This window comes from Penicillium manginii, assembly GCF_028828005.1.
Source record: "Penicillium manginii strain IBT 31320 chromosome Unknown utg000005l:1.0-5665137.0:1.0-5668048.0, whole genome shotgun sequence".
Classification (NCBI taxonomy): Eukaryota; Fungi; Ascomycota; class Eurotiomycetes; order Eurotiales; family Aspergillaceae; genus Penicillium; species Penicillium manginii.
Genome location: NW_026643106.1, coordinates 3,497,722 through 3,515,587, shown reverse-complemented (window position 1 = coordinate 3,515,587; position 17,866 = coordinate 3,497,722). Strand labels below are relative to the sequence as shown.

Below are 17,866 nucleotides of genomic sequence, written 5' to 3'. Positions count from 1 at the left end.
AGACCCAAATCCATCCAAGTCAAAACTAGTCTAAACCAATCTAACCCAGCCCAATGCCCTCGGGTCTCTCCCGAATCTTCACATGCGCGGAGTAACTCAAACCTCCGACTGTCCAGCCCCACAGTCCGAACCCCCAACGTAATGCATACCTTAATTGTACTCTTGGCTGCAGTCTTTATGAAGACCCACAAATACTCTGAATGAGTTTAAAAATGTTGCTGCATAGTGGGGATGGTGCTATGATCATTCTATCACTAAAACTCTGGGTCTGCCCGGAGAGATTATCTCCCCGCGTGGCAAGTGGACCCACCGAGGTCCCTTTTCTTCAACGTTTGGGATTTTTGGTTTAATTGATCGTGCTGTCCTGTTTTTGCATTGGGGTATTTTCTAGAAGTCAACTGTGACAAACTGACCTGAGTAAGATCGGATCTATTTTGGCCAACTATTACGACCCAGCAGCTATTGCTATAATTGCAACTCTTCACCAAGAACACTACACTTAATTGTCGACTTGAAAGGAGAATAACGGTATCAAAATGCCTTCACCACTATCAGACCCCGTCAAACTGCCATGCGGTCTTGTCCTACCAAACCGCCTATCAAAGGTTCGTAATTCCCCTCTTATCCCATCCACCGCTGCTGGCCAGAAGCACAATCTAACACTTTCACAGGCTGCAATGGCCGAAATGATGGCCAAATCCCACCATCCAGACCCTCTCTACGAGGCCTATGAAAAGTGGTCCACCGGCGGCTGGGGCAGCATTCTAACCGGCAACGTCCAAGTCGACATCAACCACCTAGGAAGCCCCTTCGACCCAGCCCTAGACGGCGAATACACCGGCCCAGACGACGAAAACAAGGCCCTCGTAGCCCGCTGGACCAAATATGCCACGGCCTGCCAACAACACGGCACGCCCGCCCTAGCCCAAATCTGCCACCCAGGACGACAGTCATTTCGCGTCGCAGGCAAGCGTGGGATTTTCGCAAACACAATCGCCCCCTCCGCGGTCCCAATCTCAGTAGGAAACTCGTGGCTAGAGTGCCTTATCGGTGCCATTGCCTGGACAAAGCCGCGTGCCATGAGCACAGCCGAGGTGCAGAGGGTTATCTCCCAATTCGTCGATACAGCGAGGCTCATGGCTGACGCGGGCTTCTCGGGAATCGAGCTGCACGGTGCGCATGGTTATCTCATCGGTAAGGAATCAATACACAATTCAAGTTCCCCAGCTACCTCAGAGAGAGTGGCAATATACTAACTCAAACTACCTATTCCAGACCAATTCCTAAGCTCAAAGACAAACCTCCGAACCGACGAGTTCGGCGGCACGCCCGAAAAACGCGCGCGCTTCGTCCTGGAAATCATCAAGCAGACCCGCGCAGTCGTGCCGAGCACCTTTGCCATCGGAATCAAGCTCAACTCGGCAGATCACAGCTCCGCGACCTTTGAAGAAACAATGGCCCAAATTGCCCTTCTTGTCGAGGCAGGTATCGACTTTATGGAAATTAGTGGCGGGACTTATGAAGATCCCCAGATGATGGGGTATCCTAAGTCGGAGATCCCGGTTAAGTCAGAGCGTACGGCTGCGCGCGAGGCATTTTTCCTTGAATTTGCAAAGACTGTTCGCGGTAGACATCCTGATCTGATTCTTATGTTGACGGGTGGGTTCCGGACAAGGGCCGGGTGTGTTGCTGCCATTGAGGATGGAGCTTGTGACCTTGTGGGTATTGGTCGACCTGCTGCTGTTGAGCCTGCTTTCCCGCAGTTGCTTTTGGACGAGAATGTTAAGGATGAAAAGGCCGCGCTGCCCCTGATTAAGGTGCCGCCTCCTTGGTATGCGAAGTTTTTGCCCAGAAACCTTATCGGGGCTGGGGCTGAGACTGTAAGTTCTTTTCTTCCAAGTTCCTTTCTTTTGTCTGGTTTTTTCTACCGGACATTCCTTCTTTTGGCTTCTCGATATTTATTGAATTTGGGCTGACTAGATCTGGTATAGACTTATTATGCGGGGCAGATTCAGCGCTTTGCTCGGGGCCTGGCTACTTATGCGCCGGCTCTGTGAGGGATACAATATAATTTTGTTTGAGCCGGTATGATGGCTTTTATTGTTTTTAGATTAATGGAATATAAGTGATATTATGTCCGCTAGGTTTAGTCTCACACCTGAAGAACCTTTCCCCTTTGTTGCAACTGTCATATCCACGGCAAAAAGGCCCGAGGGCTATTTCAGGGAGTGAGGTATGCGCTGGCTAGCTTTATTCGTCTCGTCTTCATTGCCATGGAAGAGTAAATGATATTCAATCAGATTCAATAAGATTGAATTTCCAAGGTTATTTTATCAGCATACTAGTATTTTGTAAGCTTTTAAAGCGAGTTCACTTGAAGTAATTTTCCTTTCCCTAATATATTTACATGAATAAAAGTCATAAATCATAAATCGTCCTCCTTTTCAAAAAGCGGCCACGTATCAGACTCATTATGTGGTCCCATCTGGTCCAACTGTCCTTTCAAATCATTGTTTCCTTGTAGCAGGGCACTAACGTATTTTGCCGTTTCATCGAGTATATACTTTCTCGTGAAATTATGGTTCTTCAGCCCAGGGACCAAGTCAGATAGATCCTGATACCCTCGCGTGACAGCCTCTCTCCTTTTCTTTTCCGACCGACAGTGACATAATTGTTGCCCAGGCTTTTGAACACACTTTCGTTTCTTCTTTGGTGGCGCCGTATCCTCTTCCTGCCTCGCTGGTCGCTTTTCCTCCTTGATCATTTCCGGCGGGCTACTCGCCTCGAGCGACGCAGCTGTCGACAGGGAGGCAGATCTTAATGAGGGTGTTTTTGTTGGGATATCGGTTTGTAGCTCATTGGAGAGGTCGAATCTGTTCAACCGAATGATATCCGGCTGTTCCGAGAGGAAGTTTGATGTGTGCGTGGAGAAATCGAATTCATAGCCAAAGTCGACAGTTACACTATTGGCGGCATGCATCATGTTGCGCATCAAGTTCTGAGTTACACGCTCTTCAGTCCAAGTTCCGATCGGATTAGAGAATCCATGATAGCAGAAGCTGGGGTCGGATCCCCATTGCAAGCCGGCCTCTAGGGGCCAGCGCTTTTGCGCTTTGATATCGGGTGGGCAGCATGCTTGGTTTTCATGGCTGTGATCGTGGGTTTGGTGTTCGGTGTACATTGGTGATGGTATTTCAGGAGATGTGTCTTGGACGTAGGATAGTTTTTCGCAGGGTGTGCATGTATTTCTGCATTTGTGGGGGTTTGAAAGAAGTTGAATCCGGGGCAGACCAGGGGCAGCGATTGTCTTTCTCAAATGGTCAGCTCCTGAAAGGGCGCCAAGTGGCATGGAATGTCATATGAAAGCGGCACGGGGTCTAGCGCTCGAACTAAAGTTTTGTTGAGAAAGAAGTGACTTATGATAGGAGATCCAAAAATCTTACTTGGGTGAGCTTGCGAGGAGGCCCCAGTCATACTACGTCAACACCGGAAACCACCCGGATGGCTTGCAAAGTGGACCGGGTGCATCCCGGACGAAACCCCCTGGCCATAGTTGCTCGGGGATTTACTCTGTTGTACAATCACCATGCAAAAGAAGCTTATTTTGGTTTCGAATAGAGCCTCTTACAATATAATCATTGAATTTTTCAGCCTCAAATTTTTGGAATCCGATCGCGTGAGACTCTTTTAGGGTCTGGATATAGACACGTGACGTATCCGGGTGCATTCCGGGTCTCTCGATACGCACCCTCCGTACTTTCTCCACACTCCGCTGCCCAGACGATGATCTTCACAACGCGGGCCTGAAAACAGATCATCTATTTTCCAGGCAGCTGGATTCGTGTTCCCCAACATTCCGGGGCCACGGGAATCGCATGATCGGTCTCGGGTAATCTTTGACTGTGCGATTAATGGTTGTCCCGGTCCCGAATGGGAAGGATTCATACTTGAGCCTCGACCTTGAGCCTCGGTGATCTAGGCCAAAATGTCTTCGCGAAGAAGAACAATCAAAAAAGAAACCCCGCAGCGCCGCAAGATCGCTTTAGCATGTGAATCATGCAGGGACAAAAAGGTCCGGTGCGATGGGGCAAAGCCGATCTGTGGGCCATGTGCTCGACGGGCGTATCCGATAGACCGGTGCGTATACAAGATTGAGAACGCTCGGTCAGCTAGCAATGATGCTTATCTTCGGGTGCTACACAATCGCATCCGAGAATTGGAGATTATTTGTGCGCAGAATGGAGTTGCTGTCCCAGCTCGAATTGTTGATGATGAGGAGGGGGGATCCGATGATGGCCAAGAGAGACAACCGAGTGCAGACACGCTGGACCACGAGTCTAGAACGTCGGTGGCCGTGGAGGGTCTTCTCGGCCTAGGCTCCAATTCCGCGATACTCAATCAGATACGTCCATCGATGGTACCTCCGGTGCCGCAAATGAGTGCTCGCATGGGACATCGGCCCTCTATACCATCGGCACATTCAGGCCTGGGACATCCTGACCCTGACCCAATCTCACCCCATCGAGCACTTGCGCCTTATGAGCCGGGAAGGGCATCTTCGACAAATGCCTTTCCTTCCCCGTCTATCAATTCCCATAATGTCACAGCGATGGGGGCAATATCAGTGGGAGAAGACGGGGAAAGTAACGAGTCGCCTCGGGAGCAATACTATGGCAACTCATCTGTAGCTTCCTTCATGCGCCTTGCAAAGGACTCAATGCCAATAAGGTCTTATCTTCAAACTCTCAAGCAGATGGAAGGCAGCACACCCGGTGGTCCTTCCTACCGGGACACAGGGCTATGGCGGGACTGCCTGACGCCTACCCTAGGACTGCAATTCGATGATTTTTCGCTACCTCCTCGCTCTCTAGCAGACCATCTCCTGGAATGCTATTGGAATCGAGTCCATTGTCTCTATCCATTTTTCCATCGGCCTAGCTTTGAGCAGGCTTACGAAAATCTGTGGGGATCTAGTAAATGGCCCAAGCCTCAGTTGCCTGAACTAAACATCGGTCTTGGTGGCTCATTTGATTCCGGCCATCAGTCAATTGTTTTTCATTGTGCACTCAACGCTATCTTTGGCTTAAGCTGCCATTTCTCAGACATCCCTGCCGCTGAGCGCGAGGCAGCCGCATACTCATTTTTTCTCCGATCGAAGCGCTTCGTCGGTCTTGACCTCCTAGACATAGGTACGATTGGTGTTGTACAGACACTCCTCATTATATCCCTTCTTTTACAAAGCACGCCCTACCCCAATAGATGTTGGAATGCGATCGGGCTTGCTTGTCGGGTGGCCCAAGGATTGGGTCTGCATGAAACTGCGCAGCAATCCATCAACCCCCCTAGAGCAAGAAATCAGACGTCGTACGTGGCACGGATGTGTGATCATGGATATGTAAGAGCCTCCAGTCCGTCTCACTCCCATTCTTATCTCTAACATTGAAATCCAGGATCGTAAGTATGACTTACGGTCGTCCGAGCATGACATCTCATATTTCCCCTGCTTCTCCCCCAGCCATGAAACCCGATTTGCAGTCCGATGACCCGTGTGCACTTGCCGGACAACCTTGCGATCATAAATCGGGTTATATGACCTTCTACGTCTCCACAATTGAGCTCTATAAAATCCTCGAAGCCATCCTATCCGACATATACAATGCATGGCAAAGCCGATCGAACCACCATCGACCCTTGTCCCACCGGGGAATGAAACATAGTAGCCTTGATGTCATTATGGAACTCGATGACAAGCTTTCCACCTACGAAGCCAATATTCCCCCCGTGCTTAACTGGACTGGTATGCACCCACCGCTTAGTCCAAATAGTTATCAGGACGCGATCTTCAAACGTCAGCGCAACGTCTTGCGTGCAAGGTACCATAACCCTTTCTTTCCAGTCATTAATTAGAAGAAATTAAACTAACGTAATCCCTCTGTCAGATTTATACATCTTCGTCTTCTCCTTTATCGCCCCATGTTCACACAACTCTGCTCCGACGATCGCATGGACTTCGCCCGGCAGACAGGCTCAGGCTCGGACTCGGATAAACCCACGATCGGACTGGAGAAAAACGTCATTTACAACTCCATGTCCGTGAATTGTGCAGCTGCTTGTGTCAGGGCAGCTGTGGAACTAGTGTCCCATGTCCACGCGACATATAGGACATCATTGACAGACGCGTGGTGGTATAACGGCTTTTGTATGTCCGCCTCGCCCAACCCTAACAACACTTTTTTATCTAATTTGCGAGTCACAGATACATCCACCGCGGGATTTGTTCTGATCATGTCGTATTCTTGCCGCTCAATCCTCGACCAGATCGACGTTCATGCTGTGGACGAGACATGGCGGAAATGCGAGGAGGTCTTGACAACAATGTCCTTATTCAGCCTCTCTGCCCGCAACTCGCTACAGTTCCTGCAGGTTACGCACCAACACATTGTGCAGAACTATACAGGTAAGAGAACCCCACCGCCTCGTTTTATTCAAGTTCTTCGATTGTTCAGAGCGGCTGTCTAATATAGATACAGGTGCCCCCCCGCAACGAGGATAACGCTTTTGTCACGAACCAAGCTCAAAGAAACAGTAAAAATGCTGATCGATCAGATCTTACTTCTCATGTTGCCGAGGGGATCTCAGAAGAGCCCGGGGCGCGTGATTCCGAGTCCAATGGCCCAGGCATCAACCCATTCATGAGTTGGGACGAAATGGGCCTTGGTCAGGAGGATCTGGGATTTTTGGGCAGATTTGACCTTCCTGATCTCGCGACCTGGTTTTCCGACGTCCCAGATACCATGCTGTCATGATACCTTCCATCAAGCATAGCACAGGAGTGATTCGAGGGCATGGAAAGGAACTACGTGTATATTAAATCCCAATTCTTAATTCTCATCATAATGCATCAAAAAGAGTAGAATCAGCACCGTTCCAAAACGTCCCAGACAAACTCTCCAGCGTCTCAAAGTCCGGCATCCACAGCGGATCGCTCTGATTCTGATCGATCCACGGTGCAAGTTGTAACGCCATCCGAACAGCGTGGTCACTATCGTCATCAGGATAAACCTGCGGTCCAAAGCCAGCGGTATCTGGCGCCAACCCGGTCGGGTTTTCCGCGGGGAGCCTTTCTCCGCTAGACATTCCGGGGAAAGCAGGATTTAGAAACGCGCCACCATGCTGTGCTGTCATGAGCTCGGCCATACCTGCGTTGCGAGCGGTTTCGTTTCCTTGCAGCTTTTCCATGGCGGCATTTACGAGAAGCTCGAACGCGTCGCGGTATTTCTTTACCCAAGCCGCTCTTTCGCCCATGACGAAAAGTACCGTTGAACAGGCGCGGATGTCGTTGCTCATGCGGACGGTCCAGACTTGTTCTGTGTGTGTCCATAATGCGTAGAGGAGGGTAATACCGGCCATGAAAACGGTTTGCACGGCGAGAAATGAGTGGCCATATTCCAAGGTTTGGTGGAGACGCTTGTGGGACTGGCAGATTTCGCCGGCGGCATCGAGACAGATCTTGTAGTATGGGTCTGTGATCGGGAGAAGAGGAAGAAACGGCTGGATTAGGAGCCGAACGGCGCGATTGTAGTGAAGCATGGGGTAGTCGAGATCCGATCCGGAAAACCGGAGGAAAGCGGACTCTTTCCATTCTTCAAGCTCGAGATATAGGGGGGGTCCATTTTGAGGCGGAGGGAGGAGAGGGGTCTGTCGGCGCGGTAGATCTTATGCTGAATTCGGGAGTCGATGCGGCGAAGTTTAAAAAGGTAGATTGCAAATGTGAGGGTTGTTGTCTTTCCCAGTACTTGCGATGCGGTTAAGAGCGCGGGATCTTGGATGTCATCGTCCACGTCTATTGGCAGGTCGAGGTCGATGTGACGATCGGAGATGCTAAAAGGACGTCCGAGAGACATTGAGACCACTCTTTCTAGATAGTAGACTGTCCAGAATAGTCTCCTTCGCATCTGGGTGGTGAATGGGTCCATGTTAATTTCATTTGCCTTTCGGTGTAGACCGAGGTCAATAGCTGTGCGCATCGCCAGCCCGATCATGTACCACATGCCATGACTAGAGGCGGTGCGGAGATGATATACAACAAGGAGGACCATTGCCTCGATATTCTCAATAGAGCGGGCATCGCACATTGTGGGCACACACTGCAGAGCAGATGTATAAAATCGCTGTGAAATGTTAGTCATAACGAACTTCATTGTTATCGGAATTGGGAGATTTGGACTATACCTCTGGTGCAGTGTATGCATATTTGTACTTCTCACTCAATTGAAGCATCGTCGCACCAATAGCATAGACCAGATTTAGTTTAAAGATTGCAAATCGATCTGACCTCGTGAGATCTCCACGTTTTGTTTTTGCTAACCGCCAACGTTCTTCGTGGAGCGTCCATATCTGCTTGCGATCCAAAAATGGATAACGAGAGTGCAGTCTTTTGAAATAAGTTTCGAGCATTTTATTTCCCATTTCTTCGGTTGGTGGTTCGGGTAAAAGCTCGTCTGCTCTTTTACATCGGTCTCGTATCCGAGGGCCACCAGCCGGAGGGGTTGCCGCAGGACTTAACCCACGATTACTAGTATTTTGTGGGTTGCTATTTGTTGCCGGAGTTTGCTGGGGTTGCATTCGTGATATGAACTGGTTCCAAACGCTTGTTTGGACCATTTCACCCAAATTGGCTGCCAGGGATAGACCGGAGCTTGATCCCACATAGGCGGGTGCCTCGGATGAACTCAGGGCAAGCAGTCCAACAATTTCTCCTACTGGGTTATTATCGAGACCAGAGGTTGTTGTCTGTGGTGTTGTATGACCACCTTGTGGAGACCAAACAGAGGCTGGCACGTTTGGGGCTGCATTGTGGCTGGAGGATGATGGGTCAGGCTGGACCAACTTGCCCTCGAGGAATGCCACTCGTTCTTCTAATGCACGAGTGTAACTGTGATATATTATGAGCAGTGTGATTCTATTAGGTGCCTGCTGTTCACCCCCAAACTCACTCGTTATGACGGTCTGCATCTTCGCGCACGCTCGACTTGTCACACGTGACCCCTGCTTTCCGACAGTTTGAGCAGGTCGGATATTCGTTGTCGCACTGAGTCAAAATCGTCAGCAAATTTCCTGTTGTATTCCAGGACTAGGGTTCTGTAAAACAAACCTTCTGTTTCCTCGTCTTGCAGCGTGTGCAGGCTGTTCGTCCGCGCTTGCGGGGATTGAAATCCTTCGAGACAGGACTAGTCTGCCTGGATGACTCCGGGCTAGGGCCGACGGGATACATGGTATCGCATTGTCTAGATGTGAGACATCCAAGCTTCTTTCATTCGGCACATGGATGGACAAGGTCGCTGGGCTGAAGATCTCAACGTGGCAATGATGGAAGGTTGGGAGTGACGACGTTAAGAATGCGGAGAGCGCCAAGACAAACACCAACCATCAGCCAAACATAAAATGAATAATCACTATGCTTATAAATATTTTACGGAGAGCTCTATTTGCATGTGTTTAAGAAGATAAATTGTTTTATTAAAGTGAATCTATATTATATTATTCTATATTCAAATGCTGTTTGAGGTATGTGCTAATACTATGCGCTTTTATGGTATCGAACGCTGCATAACTATCAAATGAAGAAGTAGTAGGAGAAAGAGACTTGAAGGCAACAGAAGCAACAAAACATCAGACAGCCAGCACTTATCTGCATGTGCCATCCTTGTCTTCTGTCTTAATTTTGGCCCGGGCTGGCTTTCTCGTCCCACCCGGCGATGGACTCAGCACGAGATGGGTGCAGCGTTTGAGACTCGGTTGCGGAGGTCATGGAGTTATGCTTTTCCATTACCTCCTCGCCCTGACAGGCTTCATTTCCTTTAGGTTGCTGCTCTGAAAGGGCAGCTTCTGCGTCTCGCTCAGCTTCGGCCTTTCGCTTTTCCTCTTCAATCTCCTCGGGTGACTTGATGCGTTCGAGACCGCGGTCACGAACGAACACACATGCAAGGAAGCACACACCGATAAGAGGAACCTGGAGAATGAAGACAGAATGAGAGGCCTTGGTATAAGCAAGCAAAATTTGTGACCATTGAGTATCGGTGAGACTGGATCGCGAAGGGAGCGAATAGGTGGACTCGGTCAAGTAGGAAAATTCGGCAGGAAGCTGTGAGCGTAGAGTAGCCTGCAAAATGGCGGCAGAGATAGCGAGACCGCATGCTCCACCCATGCATCGGAAAAAGTTACGGTTTGAGATGGATATGGCGCGGTGAGACTTGGTACAATGCGCCTGCAAAGCGACGAGCGTGGGTTGGAATGTGAAACCAATTCCGATACCAGAGATACCAACGCAGACAGCGATCACAGCTGGGTGGGTCTTGTCATCAAAGAGAAGCATGAGACCAGCACCTCTATCGTGGCTATTAGCGCATATTCGACTCGGAGTGTATAATTATTTCGGCTAATGGGCACTCACAAAGTCCAGAGACCAAACCCCATCCAGATGATTTCTCCATAGCGTTTTAGTCGGGAAATATACTGGCCGGAGCAGATGGAAGCAATAGCCTGGCATGCCACCATCGGCGAAGTCAATGCCGCAGATACTATGGGGGGACCAGCCGCGGGCATTTTGGTAGTAGAGTGGTAGGTAGTAGAGGTACGCTTGATAAACTGCCCCCAGAAGGAAGCTCTGTAAGAACAGGGCAGTGACGACTTTGCTTTTGAAAAAAACAACTATAGTAGAGTCAGTGTGCCATTCGGATCGAAAGAAGTGTCGCAACATACCTGGCAGCATTGGCAATGTGGCTACCTTCCATTCAATCAAAGCAAAAGCGACAAAGGCACAGCCTCCAATGACAAGCATTGCTATCACCATCGGCGAATCCCACGGAAAGTAGGACCCTTCGCCCGAGACGGGAATTAAAACAAAGATAATTCCAATAGAAGATGCCAGGACACCGAACCAGTCAATTCGGTATAGATTCTTACGAAATTCATCTTTTTGGGCGTTGTTCGGGATCAAGAAGTATCCAACAATTGCTGAAATTGCTGCCAACGGCGAGATCAACCAGAAGAAGCCACGCCATGTTGACCGCTCAATAAACGCAGCAGCGATGAATGGTCCGAGAATATTTCCCACGCCAAGTGAAGCGCCGAGTATGCCTTGATACTTTCCTCGCTGCTCGAGGGTGACAACATCTGACACAATTATCATTGTTAATGAAGCGACACCACCACCTGCCACACCTGCCAATCCTCGAAAAACGTAGAACATGGCTGGACTCTGTGAGAGACCACAGAGCAAATCCGCGATGCATAGCAACACTAGTGCCGATATGTAAACAACCTTGCGTCCGAAAATATCTGATAGCCGTCCATAGAGCACCGTGAACATGGTATTCGCGATCAATGAGGAGGTTCCCGCCCAGGAAATAGTGTCCTGTGCACCCAAATCGCGTGCAATTGTGGGTAATGTGACACTGATACCATTCTGATCCATACACATTATAAGTAGGGAAGTCGCCAGGCCAGTGAAAACAACCATGAGCTGACCGAATGGGAGAATGTTCGTTTGGTCGTGCAAGGCCTTTTCGGCCTCACGTTGTCGATTCATGATTGAAAGCTTGGCCTTATATTCGGCGATTCTAGTTCGTCGGTTTCAAATATCCAGTGTTGTGCCTGATTCCAAACACACGAAAGAATCCACAAAAGGAGTTCGGGGCGGAATTTAGTGAGAATTGCTGAAGGTGGAGCTCAAAGATCTCTGCATACAGCTCCGATGGGCGAGGTTTGATGAGAATTGCTTTACTCCGCAGCGGGAATCGGTTCGTATAAGAGAAACTAAGATTTCGAGTAAATAATTTCCGTCATGTTGCAGTCACCAGTGGTATCCGGTACATCGGCATCTGGTTCTGAGTCTCAATTGGAGATTTGCGCCGCTCAACAGGATTTGAGTCGGATATGCCTCCGATGCGGGTAGAAAAGCCCTGCATCTTGTCCTAAATCTGCACCGGTGGACTACTGCCAGCCGTAGTCGGTTTAATTCCGCGTCATCTCCGATATGGTTGGCGCGCCAAAAACACCGAAGTGGAGTCGCCACATCGGACATCCGATCGGATGTCCGTATTGAGTCATTGCGGAATAATTCTCACGCGACAATCAGGGGACTTTTGACTACAATTGTAGATTTTATATTATTGGCCAGAGGGAGCACGAAATGTATCAGATGGTTCTTAAGTATACTTTTATGATGCTGACACAGAACGAACAAAAAGCTAATCCGTACAGATTGATCAGATAATTATGGATGCCTGAGGCACACATATGGATTTCACTTTCTCAAAGTGGTACCTATGTATACTAGTAAATAACTAGCAACCCGTACTAACTAATAGATGAAAGATGAAGCGGTGTAAGATGAGATGTCTCCAAGCATGTGTTAATTTTCCCATTTGACCACGACTGATTGATGTAGTGCAGGCCACGCGAACAATGCGTCGGAGGATCCGATATGCCCAATCTAGGCCTTCGGACCTCACAGATCAAACTTCGTTCCTACTAGCTCCTCGCTCAATTCAAAGAGTCTCTCAGCGGCATCCATATTCACTGCATGAGGTGCAGTTTTGGCGAATTGACAATCACTCAGATAGATAGCCGATGGATCGGATACATCTAGTACTTCGTTGTTACTCAAGTAGTCATCTGGGAATTTTCCTTCCGACTTGAAGGTCTAGAACCCTGAAACATACCTGTCAAAGCGGGGTCAAAAGCAGCTACAAGCATTGTAGCTCCACCTTGATCAGCGGATTTCCAGACATTACTGGTCTTCGACATCGTATCGTGGCCAGCGTCATCAAGACCCCGACTTAGACCAGTCCAGATAGCTATATTTTTGTCAACACTGTAGAGGATGTAATATTCGGATGAGGCCACTTCACTCACAGCCAGGGTGCACACTATACGAAACAATACCAGCAGTGGCTAGGTGTTTTGTCAAATAAACCGTGAAGAGGATATTGGCCGTTTTGGACTGCCCATACGCCAGCCATCCATTATACCCATCAGCCGTGGGGCTAAACATGGGTGGCAACCCCTCCTGGAGGTCTTTCATCTACAGGAACTTCTTTGCCCTCGAAGTTATAATCGTGGAACCGAATAGGAGATAGTCGATGGCCGGCACTGGTCACGTTGACAACGCGAGTGGATCCACGCCCAGAAGCTTTGGCAGCATTCTTCAGTTGGGCCATGAGCAAATTTGTAAAGAGAAAGTGCCCGATGTGGTTTGTGCCAAACTGCATCTCTATTCCCTCTTCTGTTGTCTCGCGGTCAAGTACCATCATTCCGGCATTGTTGATTAAGGTGTCGACTCGATCGACTAGACCCTGGATTTTCGACGCCGCCGCACGAATTGATTTCTGAGAGGCGAGATTCAAGGCAATCACCGCTATCGAAATACCTGGATTCTGTTCTCGGACATTCTTGGCCACCTCTTCGACTTTAGTCTCCGTGCGCGAGGCAAGAATTAGGTTCGCTGGGTTTTGGCTTCCTATGGCAAGGGCGAGTGCTTCACCCAAGCTATTGGGACCAACGCCCGTAATAATAACTAAGGTGGAATTTTTATGTTTTTGTATCTTGAGGAGGCGAATTCAGTCAGTGCTTACCATTTTTGCCTCGGATATCGCTTGCAAAAGTCTGTGCGACTTCCGTGGCCGTGGTCTTCTCATTGAATTCAGGGTGTGAGGTAGCCATCTTGCTATTTCTATCGTCTCAAACTGGACTTAAACTTGAATATTTTCTATCATATTCCATGAAATTATACTTGGATCTATATCTTTTTTCCCCAAAAAGAAAGTGGTTTCTCATTGGAAGGCCCCGCAAGTAGCTGCCAAACCCTTTCGAAAGCCCCACAAGCTGCAGTACTCTTCCCTCCGGCATTTGTGAAGTTGAATCTACCCGTCTTGTCTGATATCCAAGTAATTTAATATGGTGAATGGCACTAGTATTTGCGGGGGTGCGGGGTGTTATGCGTCAAAAGCCACAAGGTGGTTGTGCCCCTACAGCCCCACAGAACGATTCTCCACACCATCGGCTTCGGCTACGATGCAGAAGGTTTATTGGCGTTTGAACTCGGTAAAGATGGCCGGAGCCCTTACTTCTGAGCGCTTATGGTATAGTGTCCGGCAGTTGTGACTTTCCCAGTCCCGCCTGATGCTGGGGTTTTTCCAGTCGACCGGAAGAAGATCATTCTGCTACCATCCAACTTAAAGCCCGGATGATCGGCTTAATGCAAGATAGTCTGGATTGATTCTCAGAGATTAATATTCACATAGTTCCGAGCAAACTGATTCAATACCATGGAGGCCTCAAAAGCTCCAAGTGAAGTAGGATTGCAGCCTTCCGGCATCAAGGTGATCGTTGTCGGCGCAGGTATGGCCTATTATAATATTGTTGGCGATAATTTCTGACTCAGGTGAAGGTTTCGGTGGTTTAACCGCTGCAATCGAATGCCATCGACAAGGACATGATGTAGAAATATACGAGTCATTCCCTGGTCAGTCTGTTCGGCCTGCATTGAGACTGGAAGGTCGCGCTTTAACATGTTTTGGTATTTGAAGAACTCAAATCACTTGGTGATATCATCTCTTTCGGGCCTAATGCCGGCCGCATATTCCGTCGTTGGTCAAATGGAAAGATTGCGGATCGTTTGAAGCCACTCAGTATTAACTTAGAAAGTCATGGTTTTAAAATCCACAAGTGGACAGGTGAGCTGGTTCATACACAGATCGCACACAATCCGGACCCAGATGCACCAGTCTTCAACGGTCATCGCGGTGAGCTGCACACGGTGGTCTTCAACTATGCCAGGGACGAGCTTGGTATCCCGATTCATCTCGGCCAGAGGGTTATGGAATATTTCGAGGATGGGAATCAAGCAGGTATAGTTTTGGAAAGTGGAATAAAGGTAAATCCATACAGACCCTCAATATGGCTATTTGACTCATTTCATTAGGTTATCGGCGACATGGTTATCGGTGCAGATGGCGTGCGCTCCAAAGCACGCGAGTTGGTATTGGGCTATGTTGATAAGCCCAAGTCAAGTGGATACGCTGTTTTCAGAGCATGGTTTGTTGTGACTGAAGACCAACCTTTCTTTCAACGCTGACGTTCATCATTTTCAAAGGTTCAATAATAATGATATGATTCGGGATCCACGAACAAAACATTTTTGCGAGAATGGAGACACATTCAATGGTTGGATTGGCCCAGATGTACACTTTTTGTTTTCCACTATCAAGAACGGAGAGGACTGTTGTTGGGTTTTAACGCACAAAGTTAGTTCTTTATTTTTTTGAGCCAAAGAAAGTCATTGACAAAGTGAAACTCCAGGACGATGCGGATATCGAAGAGTCATGGTCTTTCCCAGGCAAGCTAGAGGATGTATACAAAGTGATCGAAGGCTGGGACCCAATTTGCAAGGCAATTGTTGAAAAGACTCCTTCGATAGTTGACTGGAAACTTGTTTATCGCGATCCACTACCACGTTGGGTAAGTGAACACGGACGCATTGCTTTGCTTGGAGACTCGGCACATCCGTTTCTTCCCACTTCAGCACAGGGAGCAACACAAGCAATGGAAGACGGAGTAGTCCTGGCCGTGTGTCTGAAGCGTGGTGGAAAGAATGGCGTGCCTGCTTCTGTTAGAGCATACCAGGATATTCGGTATGAACGAGTCTGTGCTGTTCAGAAGACAGGTGAGACCACTCGCGACCTGTGGCACAAAGCAGACTGGGAAAAGGTAGCAAAGGATCCCGCGTCAATCCAGATGCCTCGTGAGGATTGGATATTCCGATTTGATGCGGAGAGAAATGCGGAAGAGGTTTTCCCCCAGGTCGTTGAGGTGAAATAAACTTGAACGGTAGGGGTTTTGCCTACCTTTGTCAGCCTTGGATGAATGATTTACTCTGGGCCTGAGTATTTGACCGCCTTTTTTAAGATTTTACGTTAAGCAGCAGATACAATAAATTAAAGTTCCAGATCGCACTTGAATCAACTTTTACTTGCTTATAACTTGAAATTATACCTCGGGATGGCCTAGAATAAATAGTATCAGTTTTATATCAGAGATAAGCAGAAAGCGTAGTTAGGTTCAAGTTACCAATGGGATCAAGTAGGCCAACCAAGAATTTGCATTATTAGGATGGGTGTTCATGGTAGCACCTTGAACTCTACTAGTAACAAACAAAGTAAATATAAGAACCAATAAATTGGGTTCTGATTATGTCTCGACATCTCATTTTCCCCATACGAAAGAGACACATTACAAAGTTTTATCCACGTCCTAGCGGTAGTTCTTGGTTGAAATCCATATTCACCAGGTAAGCGGTACCCTGATTACAGACACATAATAACGTTTCCGAGCATTGCACAGCAGCTAATTTTCACTGTATACCCGGTACTCATTTCCATGCTGACTTCATTCAGTTTTCTTAATGTAGTCTGCGATTCTGGGTCTTTCCTCAATGGCCGCCTTGAGCTTGGCTAGAGCCTCCGGCAGGGCCGACTAAACACATCATAGTTAGCAAGGAGTTGAGATCAGAAGCCAAAGCTATCATACCGGAAGCGTTCCAGTTCTACGGTCGTTATCGATAGACTGGTATATCGCGAAGTCGACGTAGGTGATTTTATCACCTAATAGATATGGTCCCTCAAAATCCGAGTAGTACTGTGCAACGAGGCTGTGATACTCCGGCACATATTTATCCTTGTACTCATCATTCTTGTTGTGTAGGATTGCAACCCATTTCTCCTGTTTAAATTAGAATTAGGGTCGCACACGTAGTCATATCTCAAACAGCAAACTTACCCTCCAGTCAACATAGATGTCAGAAACAGCGTCGACCACATACTTCTCCGAGTTTGTTTCCCCGTCATAGCCCCCAAGTTCGCGTGCGAAGTATCGTAGAATGGGAATGTGCTAGTACTCTCAGTCATTTCCCTAAGAAATGGGTTGAATTTCTAGCTTACCTGTATGAGATTCTGGCCCTTGTATTCGATCGCAGGAAGCTTGCCTGTCCGAGTTATGCCCTGATTTTTCAGAGTCTCGCTTTGCTGGGGCCATGTGGAGTCGCTCGGATAAAGAACGGTTTTAAATTCCACTCCAGCATCTTTGAGGAAAAGACTGGATTTCGAAAGTTACTATCAGCACGAAGCTCCGGTCTCGATGGGGTGAATTGTCCCGAGCGGCATGCGGGGTACAAGTGCGAACTCACTTGACAACTTCACCACGCCCTAATCGGCCAATGTCAAGGTAATGGTAGACTGGAATGTCATTAAGGGTGGCCATGATTTATTTTTCAAAAGAGTTCCTGGCAAAAAGACGAGAGTTGCAATGATGAAAAATGCTATGAGAGGGAGGGGAGTTAGGAACTGTTATAGAAAGGTGCCCAGGTGACGAGTTTCGGGATTGGGAAATTCAATGACCAGCCTGAACTTGAAATTATTACCCCCCGTTTTATATTCCTGTGTGATAGGCCTACAAAGTGCAGTTTGTTGTCATTATGCGTGGGCTTATATTAAAAATCGCGCATTTTTTCCAACCGTAATGTTTTGGGCGCTGAGCACTCTTGAGCGAGATAAGCAATTTACGCGAGATACGCGAGATACACGAGGAGAGCGAGAAGAGCGACCATTCGTAACAGGCAAGGGATTTGGCGTCAATTGCTTCAAAACCTCACAGTTCTCATTCCAAATAAGGACTCAATTATTTCCCACTCCAAAAGAAACATATCACAACCTTGAGATTTCAAGTACCATCGCCCAACATCAACGCATGAGCAAGTAAGTGGTCAGACCCACTCCACAATGTGGCTTACATTCTTACGGGCAAACCA

The 17,866-nt window shown here is 48.2% G+C and overlaps 8 protein-coding genes across 8 annotated transcripts; 3 read left to right on the top strand and 5 right to left on the bottom strand.

Moving 5' to 3' along the window:
- Positions 1-536: 536 nt before the first annotated feature.
- N7533_007688 (NADH:flavin oxidoreductase/NADH oxidase family protein) lies at positions 537-2,057 on the top strand (the record flags this gene model as incomplete). Its single annotated transcript, XM_057104338.1, has 4 exons — positions 537-605; positions 672-1,194; positions 1,276-1,880; positions 1,992-2,057. The coding sequence occupies 4 exons, from the start codon at positions 537-539 to the stop codon at positions 2,055-2,057; spliced, it is 1,263 nt and encodes a 420-aa protein (XP_056959295.1).
- A 368-nt stretch (positions 2,058-2,425) lies between these two features.
- On the bottom strand, positions 2,426-3,181 carry N7533_007687 (basic helix-loop-helix domain-containing protein; the record flags this gene model as incomplete). The annotated part of the gene is made up of 1 exon (XM_057104337.1): positions 2,426-3,181. One exon carries the CDS (start codon positions 3,179-3,181, stop codon positions 2,426-2,428), a length of 756 nt encoding a protein of 251 aa, XP_056959294.1.
- Positions 3,182-3,911: 730 nt separating this feature from the next.
- On the top strand, positions 3,912-6,806 carry N7533_007686 (uncharacterized protein; the record flags this gene model as incomplete). Its single annotated transcript, XM_057104336.1, has 7 exons — positions 3,912-3,923; positions 3,980-5,395; positions 5,451-5,454; positions 5,516-5,873; positions 5,940-6,199; positions 6,257-6,489; positions 6,531-6,806. The coding sequence occupies 7 exons, from the start codon at positions 3,912-3,914 to the stop codon at positions 6,804-6,806; spliced, it is 2,559 nt and encodes an 852-aa protein (XP_056959293.1).
- Positions 6,807-6,891: 85 nt separating this feature from the next.
- N7533_007685 (putative C6 transcription factor) lies at positions 6,892-9,274 on the bottom strand (the record flags this gene model as incomplete). The annotated part of the gene is made up of 5 exons (XM_057104335.1): positions 6,892-7,698; positions 7,797-8,171; positions 8,233-8,935; positions 8,997-9,091; positions 9,155-9,274. The coding sequence occupies 5 exons, from the start codon at positions 9,272-9,274 to the stop codon at positions 6,892-6,894; spliced, it is 2,100 nt and encodes a 699-aa protein (XP_056959292.1).
- A 444-nt stretch (positions 9,275-9,718) lies between these two features.
- On the bottom strand, positions 9,719-11,590 carry N7533_007684 (putative MFS transporter; the record flags this gene model as incomplete). The annotated part of the gene is made up of 4 exons (XM_057104334.1): positions 9,719-10,388; positions 10,454-10,487; positions 10,555-10,710; positions 10,762-11,590. The coding sequence occupies 4 exons, from the start codon at positions 11,588-11,590 to the stop codon at positions 9,719-9,721; spliced, it is 1,689 nt and encodes a 562-aa protein (XP_056959291.1).
- A 921-nt stretch (positions 11,591-12,511) lies between these two features.
- On the bottom strand, positions 12,512-13,725 carry N7533_007683 (Short-chain dehydrogenase; the record flags this gene model as incomplete). The annotated part of the gene is made up of 5 exons (XM_057104333.1): positions 12,512-12,648; positions 12,726-12,860; positions 12,919-13,006; positions 13,056-13,579; positions 13,638-13,725. 5 exons carry the CDS (start codon positions 13,723-13,725, stop codon positions 12,512-12,514), a joined length of 972 nt encoding a protein of 323 aa, XP_056959290.1.
- Positions 13,726-14,330: 605 nt separating this feature from the next.
- On the top strand, positions 14,331-15,882 carry N7533_007682 (uncharacterized protein; the record flags this gene model as incomplete). Its single annotated transcript, XM_057104332.1, has 6 exons — positions 14,331-14,403; positions 14,453-14,527; positions 14,592-14,938; positions 14,987-15,099; positions 15,158-15,228; positions 15,314-15,882. 6 exons carry the CDS (start codon positions 14,331-14,333, stop codon positions 15,880-15,882), a joined length of 1,248 nt encoding a protein of 415 aa, XP_056959289.1.
- A 567-nt stretch (positions 15,883-16,449) lies between these two features.
- On the bottom strand, positions 16,450-17,319 carry N7533_007681 (glutathione S-transferase; the record flags this gene model as incomplete). Its single annotated transcript, XM_057104331.1, has 5 exons — positions 16,450-16,536; positions 16,591-16,782; positions 16,840-16,950; positions 17,001-17,154; positions 17,246-17,319. 5 exons carry the CDS (start codon positions 17,317-17,319, stop codon positions 16,450-16,452), a joined length of 618 nt encoding a protein of 205 aa, XP_056959288.1.
- Positions 17,320-17,866: the final 547 nt, after the last annotated feature.